The sequence below is a fragment of the Scyliorhinus canicula genome, chromosome 16, assembly GCF_902713615.1.
Source record: "Scyliorhinus canicula chromosome 16, sScyCan1.1, whole genome shotgun sequence".
Lineage (NCBI taxonomy): Eukaryota > Metazoa > Chordata > Chondrichthyes > Carcharhiniformes > Scyliorhinidae > Scyliorhinus > Scyliorhinus canicula.
This window is the reverse complement of record NC_052161.1, coordinates 45,252,956-45,276,481: the sequence shown is the minus strand read 5'-3', so window position 1 is coordinate 45,276,481 and position 23,526 is coordinate 45,252,956. Positions and strand designations below refer to the sequence as shown.

The following is a 23,526-nucleotide window of genomic DNA, read 5'->3' as shown; positions in this document are numbered from 1 at the left end:
TGCCTTATAGGTGTGGTTATGGGAATAGGGACTTATGAGTACAGGGCCAAGTAGGTATCCGCCTCGTTTAAGCTCAAAAGTATTTAATTTTTGAAATGAATGGTAAGTTGATTTTGGGGTCAGCTTGCAGATATTGATACTGGATTTGTGTGATCGGCAGGTGAAATAAAGATTTTCCAGAATTTTGGAAATGATATGTTCTCGAAGAGAGTACTCAAATAGAACAGCTTAAGCTTTATATATCAGTAAGAAAAAGAGAATAAAATATGGGAGACCACAAATATAAATGATCTGAATGATAAGAATTGTTGCTCAAAAACAGTAAATTTCCTGAGTTTTTTTTGACACTTGTCACGGATCAGTATAGTTTGATTTGCTTTAATTTATTTCCCTCTGGCACTGCTGCAGCTCCAGAGAGGAGTCAGGATAGGGATGATCAAGCTGGCAAGTCAGTATTTGGGAAGATTAAATTTGCCTGGGAAATTTGGCGGCGATAGAACAAATCAGCCTGTGATTAAAATGGATATAAGTGTTAATTAAAATGTTGTGCAGAAGTGCAATCAGGTGGGTGTGTGTCAGCACACAATCAGCATGAAAGGAGGTGCGTGATGCATGTATGAGATAATACAATATTTGCACACTTGCTTCCTTTCCTGCTTTTTTCTTAATATGCTTGTTTGGCAAAACACTATAATTTCATCTACAGGCAATCCATCACTGGTAAAGCTTTTCTCCCTCCACTGACTAAAGTGAGACTGGAAACCAATGTCCAAGTATAAGCAGCAGACTAACACTCTAACTTTGTAGTCAGTAAGTCAACTCGAGATCAACTGAGCTTGCAATTCAATTCAGCAAAACTGAAAATATGCTTTCTTCAGATGACATCACAGGAAGTGATGGTCCATAAATCCATAGAATGGTAGTGTTTTTTATTCCTTCACAATGAGGAATATTGGAATAGCAATTAAAGAAAATGCCTGACTGATGTAGACTCATGGATTCACCTGCGCAAATAAAGTTCCAGTCTATTTCAAATAGCTTAGGGGTTTCAGAAATAGCCAAAAGTTTGATTAAAACTTTATAAATAACAGGAAAGTGGGAATTCAATGCTAAAAATTAGAATTATCCAATAATTCAAAATAAGCAATACAAGGTGAAAATTAAGTGTCGAAATTGAATTATCAGACTTCTTCAATTAACCAACTTTAATTTGAGGTTGAATTATAATTGGAAATAAATACAGACGTATTTTAATATTGTAATGTTCCACTAATGGATCACTGCAACTAGAAACTAACAGCTGAGTATAAACGAAAGACACCAGACAGGTTTCCCCAACAATATAATTTACATTGCAGGTCCTCAGGACTTTAGAAATACCAGTAACAACTTACACTTTATAAAACACCTTCAATGTGATAAAGCATCCCAAGGTACTTCACGGGAGTCTTATCAAATAAAATTTGACACAGATATTCCCGTGGCCCTGAATTTCTTTGCCACTTTTCCAAAACAAAAGTCACACCTGACAGGTTTGCAGTTTCCTTCCATTAAGTTAAAATAGGTGCCAGCTTCCTCCGCCACCACAGTGAGACATAGGGTCTGCATTTCAATATTTAGAAAAATATAGCGATATAAAAATCTTACTTTGCAATCGGGTTTCCTTTTATCCTCCCAACCCTTACTTGCTGGCCGCCAGGAGGAGGTGTACATCTGTGGAAATATAGGTATGAGGTCTACGCCAACAGGTGGAGGAAATCCATGGAGGGGATGCATTATACAATCCCACTGTTTTTAAAAAAAATGCACAATGATTATCATGCTTTGTTTCTAGGAAGGTAAATTTCATGAGATATAAATTACAAATTAGTCCACTTAATATAGATAGATAGAGAAATACAGCACAAAACAGGCCCTTTGGCCCACGATGTTGCGCCAAACTTTTGTCCTAGGTTAATCATAGAATTTTGGACAATTTTTCACGGCCAATCCACCCAACCTGCACATCTTTGGACTGTGGGAGGAAACCGGAGTACCCGGAGGAAACCCACGCACACACGTGGAGGATGTGCAGACTCCACACAGACAGTGACCCAAGTCGAAATCGAACTTGGAACCCTGGAGCTGTGAAGCAATTGTGCTATCCACAATGCTACCGTGCTGCCCTTAAGAAGTTAACCTACACTCCATTATTCTACTCTAATACATGTACCTATCCAATAGCCGCTTGAAGGTCCCTAACGTTTCCGACTCAACTACTTCCACAGGCAGTGCATTCCATGCCCCCACTACTCTCTGGGTAAAGAACCTACCTCTGACATCCCCTCTATATCTTCCACCATTAATCTTAAATTTATGTCCCATTGTAATGGTGTGTTCCACCCGGGGAAAAAGTCTCTGACTGTCTACTCTATCTATTCCCCTAATCATCTTATAAACCTCTATCAAGTCACCCCTCATCCTTCTCCGTTCTAATGAGAAAAGGCCTAGCACCCTCAACCTTTCCTCGTATGACCTACTCTCCATTCCAGACAACATCCTGGTAAATCTCCTTTGCACCTTTTCAAAAGCTTCCACATCCTTCTTAAAATGAGGCGACCAGAACTGCACACAGTACTCCAAATGTGGCCTGACCAAGGTTTTGTACAGCTGCATCATCACCTCATGGCTCTTAAATTCAATCCCTCTGCTAATGAACGCTAGCACACCATAGGCCTTCTTCACAGCTCTATCCACTTGAGTGGCAACTTTCAAAGATCTATGAACATAGACCCCAAGATCTCTCTGCTCCTCCACATTGCCAAGAACCCTACCGTTAACCCTGTATTCCGCATTCATATTTGTCCTTCCAAAATGGACAACCTCACACTTGTCAGGGTTAAACTCCATCTGCCACTTCTCAGCCCAGCTCTGCATTCTATCTATGTCTCTTTGAAGCCGACAACAGCCCTCCTCACTATCCACAACTCCACCAATCTTCGTATCATCAGCAAATTTACTGGCCCACCCTTCAACTCCCTCATCCAAGTCGTTAATGAAAATCACAAACAGCAGAGGACCCAGAACTGATCCCTGCGGTACGCCACTGATAACTGGGCTCCAGACTGAATATTTGCCATGCACCACCAATCTCTGTCTTCTATCGGTTAGCCAGTTTGTAATCCAACTGGCCAAATTTCCCACTATCCCATGCCTCCTTACTTTCTGCACAAGCCTACAATGGGGAACCTTATCAAATGCCTTACTAAAATCCATGTACACTACATCCACTGCTTTACCTTCATCCACATGCTTGGTCACCTCCTCAAAGAAGTTAATAAGACTTGTAAGGCAAGACCTACCCCTCACAAATCCGTGCTAACTATCCCTAATCAAGCAGTGCCTTTCCAGATGCTCAGAAATCCTATCCCTCAGTACCCTTTCCATTACTTTGCCTACCACCGAAGTAAGACTAACTGGCCTGTAATTCCCAGGGTTATCCGTATTCCCTTTTTTGAACAGGGGCATGACATTTGGCACTCTCCAATCCTCTGGTACCACCCCTGTTGACAGCGAGGACAAAAAGATCATTGTCAACAGCTCTGCAATTTCATTTCTTGCTTCCCATAGAATCCTTGGATATATCCCGGGGGTCTTGTCTATCCTCAAGTTTTTCAAAACGCGCAACACATCTTCCTTCCTGACAAGTATCTCCTCGAACTTATCAGTCTGTTTCACACTGTCCTCTCCAACAATATGGCCCCTCTCGTTTGTAAATACTGAAGAAAAATACTTGTTCAAGACCTCTCCTATCTCTTCAGACTCAATACACAATCTCCTGCTACTGTCCTTGATCGGACCTACCCTCGCTCTAGTCATTCTCATATTTTAATATGAGAATATATTTGCTTTATCCCCGAAAAAAAGTTCACCTCATCGCAACGTTGCTTGGCTTGTGCTGTCAAGAGTATTCATACTGAATATTTATATTCTTAGCAAACGCATCAAAGTTAAGTACAAACCATCGGGACACCACAGATTCAAAACAGATAAATACAACAGTTGTAAATTCTCTTGATAAATAATGGAGTGAATTTTTACTTTGACCACTGGTCAGAAAGCGGCAACCAGTGGATTAATCACTCCTTTTACACACCACCCAATTTTTACTTTTATTAATTTCAGTGGAAAGTGGCAGTATGCAAACTGGGCAACTTGTGAAAATTCACCCCGAGTGAATTCTGAAATAATTTTCAGCAGACACAGGTTCAACTATCTCTGTCCACCTAATGCACTTTGTGCGATGTATGTCAGTGAACGATTAATACTGTGGAGGTCCCATTCTTTATTTGACAACAAAAATGTAAATATAACCTTTCATAGATACCTGACTTTAAGTGTTATGTATTCTACCCAGGCTTCAAGGGAAACTGAACTTTTTCTTCTTTGTGATCATTGAGAACAAAGTTATATTAGAAGCAACAAATACTTGAATACTTCCAAGGAAACGGTACACAAAGGCCAACTCATACTGTGAGCTGATCAATTTTTCATATTCTGATGAATTCATGAAAAGCACTGGGTTAGGATAATAATAACTTGAATTCAACACCATTTTACACATCTGAAAAGGTTAGTGACCACCACTGCACAATTGATGCAAAGGAAGCACCCATAACATTACAAATCTAAAATATTGTAACACAAGTGCTGTTCAACTGCTATTAACGCAACAGATTCAGAAATTCTACCATTTTCAAAGCAAACATAAGCTTCTGTTTTTATACACTAGAGAATTTTATTAAAATTAACAAAGAAAACCTTAGTTGATGTATCCCGAACAAGCGGAGTGAGAAGACATCTTTTACGGTCTACTGATAAGCCTTGTGCTAATAAGGCAAACCTTCACTGTCAATAATGGCTCAGAGGGTAGCACTCCTGTCTCTGGGTCAATATGTTCAACTCCCATTCCAGAGACTTGAGCACAACATTTCCAGTGTGTTACTGAGGAAGGGTTTTGCTGAAGAGAGGTGTTGCCTTTCCAATGAGATGTGAAACCCAAGGCCATACCTGCTGTCTCAGTTTGATGTAAAAGTTTCATAGCAATATTTTGAAGAAGAGCAGGGAGGTTTGCCCTGATCCCTAATATTTATCCCTCAACAGCACTGCTGGTCATTATTACATTGCTATTTGTGGCACCTTGCTGTGCACAAATTGGCTGCAACATTTCCTACATTACAACAGGTACTCCACTTCCGTCTGTGAATCACCTCTTGATGTGACGGAGCGGCTTGTGCACTCCGACGATCCCATGAGTGATGGCGGCGGGCGCTCCTTGTACCTGGTAAGTCCAGTCACGTTGGCAAGGTCAGGAGGAAGTGCTAGACAAAGTCCAGTCAAAAAGGTCCTCAATGTCATAACCAGCGTTGAGGACTATCTATCTCACCGGCTGAAAACAAAGAAGGTGGCTGAGATCACAATGGCATCCTGGACCGACATGACACCGAAATCTCACCACTAACCCAACAAGATCATGTGGACGATGACAGCACCCCCACGATCCTATATTAAACAAAGTCACAGGCAGGCTTCCACCATGAAGTAGTCCATGTCCAAGTGCAGCAAGACCTAGACAATCTCCATGCTGGACTGATCAGTGACAAGGGCCGGTGAAGGTGTGGATGGGCATGGAACACCATTGCTGCGGCCGGAAAGTCAGCCATGCAACTGTGCACACCACTGACAGCCCACTGCGACATTAGGACCACGGGTCTTATTGGTCTCCTCCCCGCACCCCCCCCCCCCTCCCACCCCACCCCCCAGCTGCCCTCTGGTACTAGCAGACCCATCAGCTGAATGGGCATGTACCAGCACAACCAGTGCCATCTTGTTGGCTGGGATGAGTGTGTGTGGGGATTGGAATGTGTATATGCGGCTGCAGCTTGTCAGTCTCCAGAGTGTCAATCACGGACCCGGCAAATCCCGTACTGTTTTCATTGGAATTGATTGTGTGGCGTTGGTGCCTGCCCCTCCACAGTCGCTGAATCGGTCCAGGTTTGGCGGCAGTTTTGCTGTCATGAAAATCCATGAATCTGACCCAGGCATCACACTTAGGGCGGGATTCTCCGAAATAGTATTTGGTGATCTGGCGGAGATCCAAGGTTGAGGTATAGGCCGTACTCATGTATGCTAAGGATATCCTGAGGCATGGTACATTGGCGAGACCATGCGGATGCTGCGCCAACGGATGAATGGACATCGCACAACGATCACTAAGCAGGAATGTTCCCTTCCAGTCATTGAACACTTCAGCAGTCAAGGTCATTCAGCCACTGACCTTCGGGTAAGCGTTCTCCAAGGCGGCCTTCAGGACGCGAAACAACGCAGAATCGCTGAGCTGAATGATTGATAGCCAAGTTCCACACACGAGTACGACCTCAACCGGGACCTTGGATTCATGTTGCATTACATCTCCTCCCAGCATTCCCCCCCCCCACACCCCAACCCCCAGGTGCCCTCTGGTACTAGCAGACCCATCAGCTGAATGGGCATGTACCAGCACAACCAGTGCCATCTTGTTGGCTGGGATGAGTGTGTGTGGGGATTGGAATGTGTATATGCGGCTGCAGCTTGTCAGTCTCCAGAGTGTCAATCACGGACCCGGCAAATCCCGTACTGTTTTCATTGGAATCGATTGTGTGGCGTTGGTGCTTGCCCCTTCACAGTCGCTGAATCGGTCCAGGTTTGGCGGCAGTTTTGCTGTCATGAAAATCCATGAATCCTACGCAGGCATCACACTTAGGGCGGGATTCTCCGAAATAGTATTCGGCGATCTGGCGGAGATCCAAGGTTGAGGTTGAGGCCGTACTCATGTATGCTAAGGATATCCTGAGGCATGGTACATTGGCGAGACCATGCGGATGCTGCGCCAACAGATTAATGGACATCGCGCGACGATCACTAAGCAGAAATGTTCCCTTCCAGTCATTGCACACTTGGCCTGGGCTTGCAAAATCCTCCCAACTGTCCTGGCTTGAGATAATTCATACCTCTTTAACCTGTGGTTAGCCCTCTCTCCAGTCGCTCCATCTGGACCTGTAAAGACTTAATTATCTGCAAAGACTCGCATTCAAGTATCATCTTGCATCATTAAATTTGTCTATATGTATGTTTCTGGAACCCACCTCTTCATTCACCTGAGGAAGGAGCTGCGCTCCAAAAGCTAGTGATTCGAAACAAACCTGTTGGACTTTAACCTGGTGTTGTCAGACTTCTTACTGTGCCTGCTGGAAAGATTATCGACTTATTGGATCAGTGTTGAATATCGACCTCGCACCAAGTCATTGTAAGATCCAAAGGTTAAAAGGAAGACGGTCAATGTCTTATCCCTAAAGCAGCCAATCAAAAGAGAGGCGTTCCAAGGGAAGCTCACAACCAGTCTGGCAAACCTTCACATGTCCAATTCAATTCCAGTTCGTGGAGCCTGCTGTAATATACTCCAAGACACAGACTATTGGGTTTGGCACCTTCATCACCAGGATTGGTTCGATGACAACTGTGCTAAAATATGTGACCTCCTCGAGCATGGTAGAACAATTCAAGGTCGCAAGTCAAGAAGGTACCATTCCAACAGGTCAAGGCTGACACCCAAAAACAAACCAGAAGGTGAAGGACACGTGATGGGAAGAAAAACCTGAGAGATCCAGTGATATGCTGACATCATGACACGCAAAGGTTTTTTAAAGACAACAATGCCATCTACAGACCAAGGTCAAATGGACAAAGTCACTTTTGCTTACAGGATGGTGTTTCTCTTCTTAAGGATGACAATACCATTCATTAAGATGGAAGGAAGATTTTCATTAATCCCTCATCCATAAATCCACAATGGGAATTGATACTCTCCAGGTTAACCCCAGGACCCTGTGGTCGAATCGATGGATAAACTACCATTGATGGGAGAATTGCAACAAGCAACTAAACAGATGAAAAACAGCAAAGCCTGCAGCCCTAATGGAATTCCAGTTGAGATCTTCAAAGAGGTTGGGTTTTTTCTCACATCAAAACTCCAAGCACTAATGGAGTTTGGTGCTAAAATAAATTCTCCTCTCTCCCCCCACCACATACCATGGCACCCTGCCTGCTTCAATAGCAGGTTTTTCATCGTATTGTACGCTTTTGAGCTAATTAAATAAGCATGCATAAGAAACTCATGGCCTTGGATATGCCTTCAAAATTGTGACTTCACCGCTGCCTTGGCACGTACGCGATATTTAAAGCGCAGCAGTATGCACCTACAACACTCTATGCCATGATGTGGAGATGCCGGCGTTGGACTGGGGTGAGCACAGTAAGAAGTGTTACAACACCAGGTTAAAGTCCAACAGGTTTGTTTCAAACACGAGCTTTTGGAGCACTGCTCCTTCCTCAGGTGAATGGAGAGGTATGACTTCTTACAACACTCTATGCAGCCCAGGACTGCTGTACAGCAAAAGAATGGCCCCGAAACTACAGAAGGCTACTTCCGCAAAGTTCAGCGACACCTCCATGGATCACCTACTGAATGCTGTTGAGGCCCCATGCTCCGGCTGTAGGTCCACCAACCTCACCACTCCGGCTTGTGACATGGTGAAAATGGTGGTGTTCAGTTCTTCAGTGCCAACTTGGCACACGCTGCATGAAGTGGATGAATGATCTCAACCATGCTGCTAGTGTATGTCCATCATTTCATTACTCTTAACTCTTAGATTCGCAAGCCCACCACACATTCACATTCATCTCACACACTGCCAGCTCAAGGAACATCACCGCTCATTCTCTCATACACACCTCCACTGCCCCATCGGGCTCATATACTCTCGAGCTCCTGTCTTCATCCATCCATGGCTGCATCATCACACAAGCATGTCAGGCATCCTCATCATCTGCCTTGGCTTGCATCTTGCCTACACTCTCTCCATCTGTTTCTGCAAGACATGCTCGCACACAACAGAGAGAGGACCCAGAATGGGAGTCGAGTGGATGATATGAGGATCCTTATTTCCTTTGAGGAATGTGCCATCGCACTGGCTGAAGAAGACATCAACTGGCCTGCGGCAGTGGGGAAGTGGACTACCAAGTGAGAATCTTGCACCAGCTCAACCCACAACACCACAGTCCTCTTTTCAAGTCCTCTGCGCAACGCTGATTTTCTCTCCTGTCTTTTGTAGCTGCTTGTGGAAATTACCTGAGGACACCCACAAGCTAGGCCCACAGCTCCAGTTCTGAGGACACCTCAGTGGAACCCGAGGACAGCACCTTTTAAGACCCTTCACAGCTCTCACCCACACCCTTCAGCAGCACAGAGACACATCTTGGTGAGACCTAGATCGACAGCAGTCTCATATTCACAATCTGGTGAGCACGGCACGTAATCTGGTCCACAGCAGGCAGAGGCAGGGACATCAGAGGTCGTCAGCACTCAGAGGACTGCTGGAAGCCATGATTGTGCTGGATCCAAATCCGATAACGAGCCTTTGGACATGTTCACCAATCAGTTGCGTGAGCTGCAGCAGCTGTCAAGGGAACATCAAGAAGGGATGAGCTGCACTCCTCAGATTGTAATGAATGATTGCTGGGGCAGCATGGTTGCACAGTGGTTTGCACAGTTGCTTCACCGCTCCAGGGTCTCAGGTTCGATTCCCGGCTTGGGTCACTGTCTGTGTGGAGTCTTCACTCTCTCCCTGTGTATGCGTGGGTTTCCTCCGGGTACTCCATTTTCTTCCCACAGTCCAAAGATGTGCAGGTTATGTGTACTGGCCATGCAAAATTGCCCTTATTGCCCAAAACAATATTGGGTTAGGTGAGGTTACAGGGATAGTGTGGAAGTGTGAGGATAGGTGGAGGTGTGAGGATAGGGTGGAGGTGTGGGTTTAGGTAGGGTGCTCTTTCAAAGGCCGTGCAGACTCGATGGGCCGAATGGCCTCTTTCTGCACTGTAAATTCTATGATTCTATGATGTAAGTCTGTCTAGGTTCAGTCTGAGATGATGGCACCAACATGCCAACACACCGAGGTCAACACTAGCATGACATCAATCCGGCACTGTCTTGCTGTAGACCTTGCTGGCCTCCATCAGTGGCTATATGAGAGGGGGAGGGGCCAGATCAATCTAATTCGAGCTGTTCTTTCTCCTCAAGGAATCAGCTAGAGTCCTCAGGCACCCATGGGGAAAAAGATCAACGGGACAATCCACCCAGGTGACTCCTGGAGTGCACATCTAATCCCTATAATTTCTTCCTGTGATTCCATCAGCTCCAGAGACCAATGAGGACGCACCTGCCCAACAGGAAGACACCCATTGCAGGCCAGAGGATGCCCATCAAAGTCGTCACAGGGCGTGGCAGTCAGCAGGCTGCCTCCACCTCCGCTGTGCATGTTGGGAGCCACCAAAACATAACGGTAATATTTGGAACACTGCAGTGGCACAGGTGTTAGCCATATTGAGTGTTGCGTGTACCCTCACCTAAACACTTGTTATGGTCTGTGATGCTAATTTCAAACAGCAATATATTCCACTCAATGGAACATTTAGAGTAAGCTCTGAAAGCACATATTTTCGCTTGATATTATGGTGAGGAAAGCAATTGGATAGAGGCATGGATATAGTAAAGCTCTTGTGAACCCTTTATTATCAAGTAAATGTAACTTTGAGGGAGCCTGCTGCAATTCACCAGGGAGAACCATGATGGCGAACTGTCTTTGCTCAAGAGGAGTAATTTATGGCAGGTAACATTTAGAATCTCATCATCCTCAGATGGTCCATATCAATAGAAAGGGTAGGATGAATGCAGGCCAGAATCCCTAACTGTGAGTGCCAGATGTCAATGTAATTGAGAAGAAGGAGTCACGGAGACTGAGTCATGTCTAAATGGATATCTGGAAACCTGCAACCCGTCTTTGGCAGTCTTGGCTCAAGTGGTGCCTCTCAGTATGAGGTGACACAAAGTGCTGTGCAGTTGCTGGTGTTGGATCTCCTCGAGATATGCAGTTACAAGCCCATCGAGGATAGTAGAGCAGCTGCTCAGCAGCCTCGTGTAGGCCTTCATAGCGACTGGAATGCATGAGGGGTACGCAACATCTTCAGACGTGTGATTCGGGGACAACTTCCTCCTGTTCGTAACCCATTTCAGGAAGGATATCGTATCTCAAAGTTTCATCATTCTTCAAAGGATCAGGGCAAGTTGAGCCTCAAATGTAAGTATTCACACTCAAAGTGAAGTGGATGGTTGAAATGAAAGGCTAGCCATACTGGTGTTCATCTGGGTCCATGCACTTGTCCAAGAGAATAATCACTACCACTCCTCACCCTCCTCCTGGAATCTGGAGGACCTTACATGCATGTCTGTCTCATGTGGCCTTCCCTACTGCCTCTTCCCTGCAGCCACTGCTTCCTTGACTTCACTCATCCCCTTCAATGTCCTCCTCATCTGAGCAGATCTGCAGCTCCAAAGTCCCAGCATCTGGAAGCTCTCCCTCCTTTGCTTCAACAGGTTGTGAGACGTGCAGAAAATATCTGTGATCCTCTGGGGACTGTACTCTAGTGACCAGTCAGATCTGTTCAGGGGTCAGAGTCGCATTTTTAAAATGCCGACGTTGTGCTCCGCCAATATTCAGATAGTGGCATGAACATCTTTGTACCTTATCTCAGATGCAGTTTGTGGCCTCTTGATGGGAGTCATGGGCCACATTCTTTGCAGGTCCCCAAGGAGACAGCCCAGGATACTGTGTTGTCCCTTGAAGATGTCCAGGATCTGGACATCTACCCAAGATTTAGGAATCGTGGACGTTTCTCCGATACCTCACGCAAACCTACAAAATTTGTTTGTTGTGGTCGCACATTGGCTGCACATTCAGCGAATGGAAGCCTTTCCTGTTGATGTATTCCACTGCCTGCTGCCAGGCAGATCTTATTGCCACATGTGTGCAGTTGATGGCATCTGTGGGAACACAGACATTGCTGCAAAGATCAGTGCGATGGCATCGTGGCTTGTTTGAACTCTTACAAAATGCACATAATTATGGGTCTGGACAAGGGACGCCTGTTCCCTCTTGGATACACTTGTGTGCAAGCTTGTGGGATTCCACAGAGGTCCATAGCTGATCCTTGGAAACAGCCACTGGCATAAACGTTCAGGGTGGCTTTGCCATGAGGGTGGGCCTCCTCCCTTTGACAAGCATGGCTTTGCCGTCATCTTCTACTCCTTCTGTCCTTCCTGCATACAATTATGCAGGTAGCATTCATTGCAACATCCATTTTCCTGATGGTCTTTTTCTCATGTACACTGCAATGTGAAGACATGGGTCAACATGAGCCTCCAAAGGTCCTATTTCCTCCTTTAACAACAATTGAGTCGCTGTGGATTAGAGAGATTGGTACATGTGTAGCAAATATCCATCCCTGAAATCTTGCCTGGCACAGGATGCGTTTCAAGATTATCCTTGTCAGGAAAACACAGGTAATTTTAAATTATCTATATTTCTATTGTTAAATATTAGAAATAAGGTATGGATTTCAGTGGATTTAATTTAGTGGTTATGTGTAAGAAGAGAAAAACTCGAGTTAGATTAATGTTAGAAAAAGGGGTTTGTATGTGTGTGGGTTTAGGTTTTGTTCAAACTGTGTTCCTATTGTGCTGAAAAAAGTTCATGGCATGAAAGGTAAACTTGAAGTTGGAGAAATAATGAGCTGTTGATTAGCAACAGGGGCATTCTAATCCTCAACCCCATTATGATCACATGGCCCAAGTGGACCTTTCCTGTCCCAATATCGAGGCCCCTAATTTAGAAGCACTCACACCATCCGTCCCTCCATTCCACCATGAGACCTTCACATGCCCATACTATCTTTTACCCATCTATGAGCTGCTGGTGCCTCCCTAGACTGAGTCTACCATCTGCGACCCATGAACATTCTTGAGAAGACTGCACCGCACACCATGCCAGACCAACATGGAGGATGCTATGTCCACGTCCTGCAGATAACATTCTGGCCACGACTGAGACCGGGCGGTCATTCCCTCCCCCTTCCTGGACTAATTCTCGGCAAGATGAGCGACGTGCTGGAAAACACTTCCTCCCTTCACCACGTTCCCATTCTGGCCCATAAGTCGCAGAAGTAATTCTGTTCGAGACTCTCTCCCCATTCAGGTACATATGTACTTATGCATGCAAAAGACTTTACCAACTTTACACAGCGGATAAAGTGCCTGCCCCAGTTGGAGCCTCACGCCATTATTGAAAAATGGTATTATGACTTCATAAAACTGATTTTCACACTCTTGCAATATTTTCTGCTCACGCCCACCGCAGACAGGAGCAGAAAGTCCCAGCGAGTGACAATTTGCATCATCAAATATCAACAGCCCTCTGATGTCAGTATTAAATGCTGTGTAGATTGAAAACTCTTTAATCTCCATTGTCTCCATGTGAAAACAAAACTGACAACCATAGACACACATGATCTACAGTTATGCATGGCTCTGCACCCGATTTCCAACTACTCTCAACCTCTTCAATTCTGTTTACAAGAGACTCAGCCTGTCCTTCAATATTGCCAAAACAAAACTCAATCAACCCACATCTGGTCAGCCAAATATTCCTTCTCACAGACAGGTTGAAGGAGAGCCTCTGTAATTTGTTTATCACTTTTGATGTCTTGGCAGCCACCTCTCTCAAAAGGCTGTCTTCAATAAGTCTAATGCATAGTTGTTGCACAAAGCCCCTGCACCCATGCACATTTCCCTGTGCTCAGCCGATAAGGCATTGTCCAACACTCTGGGCAAGATTCTCCATTTCTGAGACTAAGGGCTGGATTCTCTGATTTTGTAGCTAAGTGCCGATGCCGGCGTGGAAACAGTGGCATTTTACGACACCACAATCGGCGCCGAACCCTCACCGATTCCGGACTGGTGAGGGGCTAGCAACGGCGCAGGCTAAAACTCCCGGCTCCTGCACCAAAAACAGCCGGACAATGGCAGGGTCCATGGCCACGCATGCGCACAGCGATGACCTGCAGCGGTCACGCCATACAGCATGGCGCCAGCCGCACGCGGAACCGACCTGCCAGATAGTACCCCCTGTACCCACCTTGCCAGCCTCCACCATTCCCCCCCCCCAGCCGCTCCAGAACCGACCCAGCCAGCATAACAGCGCCTCCCCCCCCCCCCACCCCCGACTGTGGCAGCGCTGGACACAGTCCGCAGCCACCACGTGAGCTTGACAAAAACTCAACAGCACTTATACCCCACGCCAACGGGAAGTCGGCCCATCGGGGGCAGAGCATCAGGGGAGGGCCTTCAGCTGACGTTCTGAGGCGGTCCCAACCCCTGCGGCGTTCTCCCAAAATTGCGTTTTGGAGGGGACGGAGCATCTTAAAACAGGTGCCGTTCCCGATTTTTGGGTCAAAAGGGATTCTCCTCCCGATCGCCCATTACGATATCGGCATTGGACAACAGAGAATCGCCCTAAGTGTTGATGCCAACGGAGAATCCGTGACTTTATCGATAGAAAAATCGGCACCCCACCTGGACCGTTTCCGCTACTGTATAGGGGCTAGCCCTGGTACCGCGGGGAAAACCACCGATTCCCATAAAAAACAGGGGGGGGGGGGTAGTGAAATGCATTGACGCTGTTTACAAGGTTTCGCAGAATCATGATTTGTCGTCAAATCAGCTCCTGCCGCAATTTGGAAGCTATTCTCCGCCCGATCGCACTTGCCATTTTTGGCGTCAGCTAACAGAGAATCACACACTTTTTGTGCCTGACACTAAAGACTGCTGTACCCCAAGCAATAAAAGAACTTTGTCTGCTGTAGAGCATATTTTCCACCTGTTAAACTTCACCTCGCTGACACATATTTTCGTAATTAATAAGACTGAAGTTATCGTACGATGTACATGAGCTTTGCGATTAAAAAGCTTTTTTGCATGTATTATTGGAATGTTAACAAGTTCTTAAATTGGCATCTCTTTAAATACCAAAATATTGTAAGGTAGCTTTAGGAAATTACGCAGAATTAGTGTTGGGCTACACCTACATATTTGAGCTTTAATAAGTCGAGGATTAAGAGTAAACAGAAGCCAAAACTGGGAGGTAGATCGGCTACAGGCATGTCCTGAGGGTTAGAATTGTAAGTAAAGGGTACAAGATAAGATTAGTATATTGTAGGGACGCACTCTTTCCATTCATCAGGAATTGTAGATATAGAGTTTGAAATAAAGTTAAGTTGTAGGGAAGCGAGAAGACTTTCTGCAGTGGTTATGTATTGCAAATATTTGGTTAGAAGTTATTATTTGTTTTGACACAGGTGCACAACTTGGACTGAATATTTCAAAAGTTGCCTAAAAATGGTATAAAAACAGAACACGTCTTTCTACTAGCTAGGAGACATCATTCCTCTCAGAACAGTTGCTCAGGGAGCTTTGCTGGGAGAAAAAGTAGTTGGGATTTGCCTGGGGCATTATCAGTTGATGGGAATTGTCACAGGTTAAAGGATATGCTGCAAGAAATCCAGGTACAGGCTAAAGGATTTTCCAAAAGAAATGCAGATTCAGGTGAAGGATTTGTCATATGAAATCCAGGTATAGGTGTTGGATCAGTATCAAAATCCAGTCTTAGGGCTAAAGTAATTAGAAAAAGTGAAGTCTTCACCAGGAAGCTTGAGAGAGTGCGGAGTATTCAGCAGAAGTTATGAAATATGCAGCTACAGGTGCTGAGACAGATTGAGAAATTAAAGTTTTGGCTTTAACAGTGCAAAGGGGTTTCGTATGCATGTCAGAGTTGAATTGACAAAATTAAGATTTTGTTGTAAGTCAAGAGACCAGGTACAAGCAACCAAGATGAGAAGATTGCAGAAGTCCCAGGATCTAAGGGAAAGACATTGTATCGTGCCATGCCTCGATACACTGGAATGTTTTGTTAGTCCATCTGTCCAATAAACCTTGTTAATTGGCATTCTAAATTAGTAATTGTTGTTTTCCCCAGTCAGGCTATTCCCAGACAAGAAATTTCTCACTCTAGGGTTTAGTATAGAGTCTAAACCCCAACATGCCCATATATTTATATGTCACTGAAACTTGCCCACTGCCCTCATTCTCGCCTCACTGCCGCATTCTATTAAAATCAAGTCAATAACCTAGGTACCAGAACATTAATTCAGTTGAATACACAGTATCCCAGAAGCCCTAAGTAAATAATGTGTCAAGAGCATTGTAAGATAAGCATCTTCAGCATTGTACCAAAGATGTACAATAAGATTGCAACAAAAATCTAACTATGTTAGGGCTGCTGTAAGCTTGTTAGCATAGTTATAGTTCCAATAGCACACCATAAGTGTGCATTGCAATAAAATTTCCAAATGTTACATTTCCTGAGGTAATAATATAATATTGAATCCATGATTCAAAACCAGAACAAAAAGTCTGTACTGGGCTATGCAACATCGCTTGCTTCATAAATATATAGAATAATAATTAAGTTGGATTGATAGAAGGTTTTACTACAGTTGAGAAATTCTGCTGAGCATAAATCAAAGGTGGAGGAGGAATTTTGTCACTTCAATCCTGCGAAGATGTCAGTGTCTGAATCGCTAACTCATTCAAAATATGTATATTGTCTTTTTAATACAATTACAAATGGTTCAAGTTCTTTGAGCCTAAGCAACTGTTGCTACTATAATATTCTGACTACAGTGGCAAGAGTTCTATTATATGGTAGTAAAGCATCACAGCACTATTTATGATGTCCTGAGATATATGCTGCCAGAAGAAGAGAGAATGATTTAGATCATTTTTCATGCTACCATACTTGGAAATTAGATCACCCCCATACAACACAATTTATTTATTTTTCCTAAAAGATCAGTGCTTGAAGTTAAAATGAATTTATAAGCTTCATGTACAGAAGAGTCAAATGGAATCAATACAATTTAATATTCGTAGGATATTTCATAATTACTTCTGTGCTTCTGTTTCCCTGAACAATATATTAAACACATCATGCTTTGTATTTGTCCATCTATTATACATCACAGACCATCTAAGCACTTCCATTCCCAGCGCCTTCATCCTCAGCAGCTGTACGCTCAGGTCAAGTCCAGAGTGCATCATGCTTAATTCAGCCCAGCTTCCTCTTTACATTTGATCCATCACTTATACTGCTTTCTCTCAAACATCCATTATCTCATTTCCTCCTTCCAAAACATGTTATTCAGAACAATGCATCTCACTTCGCGAGCCATACTGAAATAACAACAATAAAATGCTGGAAATACGCAGCAGGTCTAGCAGCATCTGTGAGAGAGACAAAAAGAAAAAAAGTTATCATTTCAACTTTGTGTTTCTCTCTCCACAGATGCTGCTATACTTTAGTATTTCCAGCATTTTCAGTTTTTATTTTAATTTCCAGCATCTGCGATATTTTGCTTTTATAAGTCATGCATTATCGTCATCTTTCAAAATCACCCCTTTCCCAGAAAATTGATTTTAAAGATTCTCATCATCACCTTCAGTTCCCTCCATGACCTTGCCCCTCTCTACCTCTGCAATCCACATCAATCATATAACCTTCAATACGTACCTTCCGTACTATCAACACCAGTCTATTTCACATTCCTTGTTCTCTCTGCTCCCTATTAGTAGCTCCTCTTGCAGTAATTTTAGATCCCACCCTAATTTCCACTCAGAATTCCTACAGCACAGAAAAATAACATTCAGCCCATCACGTCTGTACAGACCCTCTGAAAGAACGCATTACCTAGGCCAATTCCTCCACCCTATCCCCTTAACCCCACCTAACCTTAACATTCTTGAACACTGAGGGGCAATTTAGCTTGGGCATTTCACCTTTAGACTGTGGGAGGAAACCAGAGCACCCAAGGAAGCCTACGCAGACACAGGGAGGAAGTTCAAACTTCACAAAGACAGTCACCCATGATCAGAATTGAACCTGGGACCCTGGTGCTGTGAGGCAGCAGTGCAAACCACTCTGCCACCATGCCCTCCTCATATTCAGCACTCAGCATCTTCACCTGAGGGGCTGGTTTAGCACACGGCTAAATCACTGGCTTTGAAAGCAGACCAGGGCAGGCCAGCAGCACGTTTCAATTCCAGCACCAGCCTCCCCGGACAGGCGCCGGAATGTGGTGACTAGGGGCTTTTCACAGTAACTTCATTGAAGCCTACTCATGACAATAAGCGATTTTCATTTTATTTCATTGTCCTTTATTTCCCTTCCTTCCAAAACCTCCATAAGATCTTTCTCTTTCATTGTGCTTTCATTCCTTCCTGATTTATTTCCTTCTCTGTTTTTCCATGTGACTCCATGGTCAATGACTGTTCAAAATCCAATAGAGTTCTCTAATCTAACTGTTCCCAAGAGGCATATAAAAACACCAACAGTTGTTGATAATTCAATACCAAGAAATCCATTAAACAAATATAAAAATAAAAAATACCAGGATATATAACAGTAATAGTAAAAGTATCCTTTACACAAAACCCTCAGGTCCGATGACATTTTGGATTTTAGATAATTTTGGCTACCGAATACTGCATATAAACCTACAATACTATAGTCTAAGCCTAGGCAAACTATAAAGTAACTAAAATAGCTAGAAAAGTAAGATGCCTCACTGAATAATAAATACAGGGTACCTGTATTTATATAAGTTTCTTTTTTACGTATTCACCATAAATATCTCAAGGTACAAAATACTGACAAACAACTAAACTTCCCACATTGAAGGTCAATGAGGATCACAAAGTGTGTGATTTTTGGGTGCGTTTGGTTTTTGGATTTATGTACAAAGGATACTCGATCTATATTTTTTTTGTCAGTTTTGCAAACAATTACAGCTTCCAATGTTAAGATGAATCGAAGAATAAACAATAGTATATTGTTGGGCGACTTTCTTTTAAAGTCCTTGCACTGCCATATTTTCAAAGAGCATCCCTTGTGTAATCACACTGAATTATGGATTATGCTGAAATTTACTGCTTTATCACATTCCATACCTGCATATTTGGAAGTGGGAGCTGGGGAACAGCTGGTTCTGGTGCAGAAGGCATCACCATCAAAGGGATGAGAGAATCGTAAGGGACCTGCCAGCCCGTTGGAGGTTGTAAAAACTCAGGCGGATTCTGTGGAGAGGCCAAAGGAACGAGCTGGGGAGGGCCAATTATTCTGAAAAGACCAGGTACAGCTGGGGCAGTCCAAATCCAGGGAGGTGGTTCTCCATTCATCTGCCAAATTTGAGGTTGCCCTTTTGATCGTGGAACTGGAAGCATTCTACACCTTACATCCCACAGTCCCAGAGTGTTGCCTTTTAGAAACATTGTCAATTGATGTTCAGCATGTACAGCAAAGATGGAACAGAAATGCTACACAACGGGACACGGGAATCATCAACCATTTGTACTGGCTTACCAGATGCTCACCTAATAAAAAAAAAGAAAGTATTATTATCTACCTATTTTCTTTCGGCCAACAAAATTCTTCCTGAGCCACTTCTTCATTTGTTTCCAAATGCTGTGCAAACAATGTTTTCAGTTCTCATGCACAATTAGCTAACTCTAATTGATCTCATGATTTCTACTTGTTGAAAATCAAAACAAATTCCTTTCAAATACATACGTAGATGAGAGGAATAAACAGGGAATAAAACAAATTAAATTCAAATAGGGTTGTTCGAAAATTCAATAAAAATACATTTTTGTTTCCATTCCAAGTACTCCTTCCTTCCAGTCACAGCAAGCAATGAGTTTATGTTACTACTTTATAGATTTTAATAAGATTTATATTAAATTGTACAATTTGTAAATAATGTCATTTGAGCCACTGTGATTTCAAACCACAGCGGCGCCAGTACCTCTATTTTTAAATGGGTGACTCCCCCAATTCAAAGTTCAGTTTGGGATTAAAATAATGTTTGGTACTGCTTAAAATATTTTAATAGCCAGATTTCCTTCGACAATAAATCTTTGAAATCCTTCTGGAAACTACAGCATCCATGATGCTTTGTGCTGACAGTACTGCTCGAGCCTTTTCAGTCACACTGTCTATGAAACATTGCCTGGACAAGAAAATTAACAAACTGAACAAGTACAACAAAATAAACAGTGTTCTAAAAAATAAACACAGTGAATCTGAAGATGGTTTGAAAACAAAACAATGTAATTTTACAATTAACAATACAAAACAATGCCATTGTTTTCACCAAACATTCGCACCAAATATCAGTCATAGTTTCAACCAAAATTGTTTTTTTTTAAAATCAGCACCATCTGTAAAATGTCATACTTCACGACCATTTCAATGTAGCTCTCCCACACCTAGAGACTGCATCCAATATTCTTTTGAGTACAAGTCTGATCAGAGTCCCAATGGGCATGCAATACATCACATTTAAGGTGATTTTGATGTTAAAATATGCCAGTTTTGTAAATGAACATAAATAGCAATTTATGGAATAAACTAAGGCACAAAAGTTGTCAAGGTGCAAACATTGTACTAAATGTTCAGCACTGGCATTAAACAAATACAATTCACAAAACACAACTTATTGAAAAGAGATGCAGTACAAGCAGGCGTAAAAAAAAACAAAAGACGCTTTCCAGGCAGCGGTGCGGACTCAACCCCAGAGTTACTGACAGGCAGCCTTTGGTGTTCAAGCCTCCAGCAGCTGGCAGCTGAAAGGCAAGTTGTTGATTCCTACTTGAAAACACGACGGAAAAATATCTTTAGTTGAGAAAATAGGCGCACATGCGATGAACGCCGCGAGCGAGAGGATGCGCCAGGCAGCTTTTTTTTTTGCTCCTTCGCCAATTTTGAGCTGTGCCCAGTCGTTCCCTGGAAAGAGAGGAGGATATGAGCACAAACCGCACGCTCGGTGGCTGGATCAAACTGACAGCATCCTATCTGAAGCTGCAAGCAGCTTCGTGACTGCAGTGAGGAGAGAGGAGTGGGGGGGGGGGGGGGGGGGGTGGAGAGAAGGAGGGAGACTGAGGTTTTCCAACACCAAGTGCTGATGTTTTAATTGTCGCGGGGGGCGGGGAGGCAGGTGCTGCTTCGTGGTTTTATTTTTGGCGGCGGGGTGAACGTCGCACAGGCAGGCAGCCCCTGTAAAATGCGGCGGGGTGCTCGCTCTGAATAATTATCAATCACCTGGAATCTCCGCGCTCCTTTCCCCTCCCCGGACGGCAAGTCAATCGGTGTGCCAATCTTTTAAAAAAATCCTTTGCTCACTTTGACACTGTCCCTGATGTGCGACATGGGGGGAGGGGGGGGCGCCAAAAAGACAAGTTAGGGGGACTTGACATTATTTTTTTTCTTTTGGGGGGGGGGGGGGGGTGTTCGCAGAGTCGCCTTCATTCGACAATCTGAGGCGCGCAGATGAAGCGGATCGGTGAGGATGGCGGGGGGGGGGGGGGGGGGGGGGGATACGGGTATATCTGTCTCTCGTGGAGAGGGGGAAGAGAGTCACCAATATACCCAGCAAACGAACACGTCAACCGGGAGGAATGAAGAAAAAGGAAGGAAAACAAGAAGAAGGTGATCATGAAGCAAAAGTGAGTTCTTACCCCGAGCAGACAGTCGCCTCTCTTCAACGTGGTTCCAGTGTGTCAAACGCAAAACGATTTATTTTTCTTACCTGACAATCAGCGTCCCTGAGAGAATTGTGTCGGACTCTCGCACAACCCCCCCCCCCCCCCCCCCCCACTACCAACAAGGGGGTCAGTGGTATAAAAGAGTCTCCCCACTTGGCCAAGCTGGAAATCCCACTGAATGGGATGTGATATAGTTTGTGGTGAATCCGATGAGTGGGAAAGATACTGGTCTCCCCCCCCCCCCCCCCCCACCCCCACCCCCCACTTCCCCCCGAATTGTCCAGGGGGATTAGCACCAGTCGGTTTTAAATCGCGTTGGTTCCTCTTGAATCCCGCTCGCCCAGCTCAGAGCAGCGGCAACGCTCTTATGTCCACACACACGGTGGGTGTGGGGGGTGATGATCGTCTCCTAGCCGAGCTCCTGCCCTCTCCTAGCTCACAGTACAGTTAAACGCCGCTGCCAATGTTAGCACTCCGTCTGAAGTGCTTGCCACACACACATACCAAAAAAAGCATCTTGCGTTTTCATATCTGGCCGTGCTCGAGCAGAGCTTTGCTGCAATTTGGCGAGTGTCACTTCATCTATTCTACTCTATCGCGATAATTAGAAAGGAAAGCAGGTCAGGGCTTTTATTGATGAACTGATTCTGGGAAACAGGTGCACTCAGGCAAGCCGCCGTTCATGTGGGGCTGCGCTGACTTATTGAGTTTGCTGCGTCGGGGGCCGGTGGGCTGGGATAGAATGTCACCATAAACTGAACCGCTGCACCACGGGGGAGGGGGGGGGGGGGGACAGTAACTATTCCTTTTTCACGTTGTTTGAAACACTTTAATTCTTCCAATAGTTGGGAAATTATCATGCAGTTTAGTTTAAAAGGACAGTCACTGACAAAGCCAAAATGATGATGAGTACAGGACTGTTGAATGATTTTCATGAGCCATCGACCAAGCATCTCCGAGCTGGAATTCATATCGCATTTTTGTAAGCTGCTGCAATTAAGCAAGATAATTTGAAGCATTATGTTGAGTTATCCAATAACAATCACTAGTCAGAGAAACGATGAAATTACATCGGACCTAACCGAACGGCTTGAAGAAATTTCTAATGGTCTGAAAGTTCCCAAGGGTGACAACTTTTCCATGATTCTCTGACCACATTTTCTCCCTTTTGACCTCGGACATATTGTGCAATATGAGGATTCCACAAAGATTAGGAAAGACATTTCTCAACCATCACCTGTCTTGTATGTTGGAAAGCATATTGCCAGTGACAGCAACTAATGCATTGCAATTTGTAAAAAAAACCTGATGCTTACCTAATTTAGTAATCCTCAAACAAGAGTGCTAATTGTCAAACTTTAAGAAATCCATTGCTTTATAAGTGTGATTAAAATATCAACATAGTTTGCCACTATGTTATTAATCCTCAAGCAGATTTTAATTATTTGGGCAGTGATAAGAAAGGTAAACTTGAGGTTTGAGACTGTAGTATTCAGTGAGTATTAAGTAAGTCGAGCACATGACAACTAGGTTTCTAATGAAGGTTGAAATTAGATTTGGAAAAAAGTGCGTAAGAAAGGACTAGAGTCAAATAAAGCAACATTTTCTCCCTTATTTACCCCTCAGATTTTTCCACTGTTCACAGCTAAAGGGTGGTAACTCACAAAAATAAGGAGTGACATTGCTGTCATGTCCAATAATAAATCCAAATGTTGGCAAACCGGGCAAAAGTCCAGTTCCTCTCAATTTTATTAATATATATGTATGCATTTTTTATTGAAATCAGATTAAATCAATTTACTTGGATACTTCTCTATGAAAATAATATAAATTACTTTATGCAAATTTAATTTTTGATTGCTTGAGACTGAAAATGCCATAAGACTAAAAATCTGATAACATCT

The 23,526-nt window shown here is 43.9% G+C and overlaps 1 protein-coding gene across 11 annotated transcripts in view; it reads right to left on the bottom strand.

Annotated features, from left to right (window-relative positions):
• Window positions 1-22,304, bottom strand: part of LOC119950570 (transcription elongation regulator 1-like protein) — a 924,053-nt gene extending 901,749 nt beyond the window's left edge. The window contains exons 1-3 of one of the 11 annotated variants that reach the window (XM_038773098.1): window positions 22,127-22,304; window positions 19,031-19,453; window positions 1,648-1,788 (exon numbers count right to left, since the gene is read on the bottom strand). In XM_038773098.1, the coding sequence (XP_038629026.1) occupies window positions 1,648-1,788; window positions 19,031-19,351 (462 nt within the window). In that variant the 5' untranslated portion in view covers window positions 19,352-19,453; window positions 22,127-22,304. Of the gene's footprint in view, window positions 1-1,647; window positions 1,789-19,030; window positions 19,454-20,596; window positions 21,071-21,179; window positions 21,288-21,595; window positions 21,816-22,126 lie in introns of those variants that run through there. The other 10 variants (XM_038773095.1, XM_038773090.1, XM_038773100.1 and 7 more) reach the window with 10 other exon arrangements.
• Between the last annotated feature and the right edge of the window lie 1,222 nt (window positions 22,305-23,526).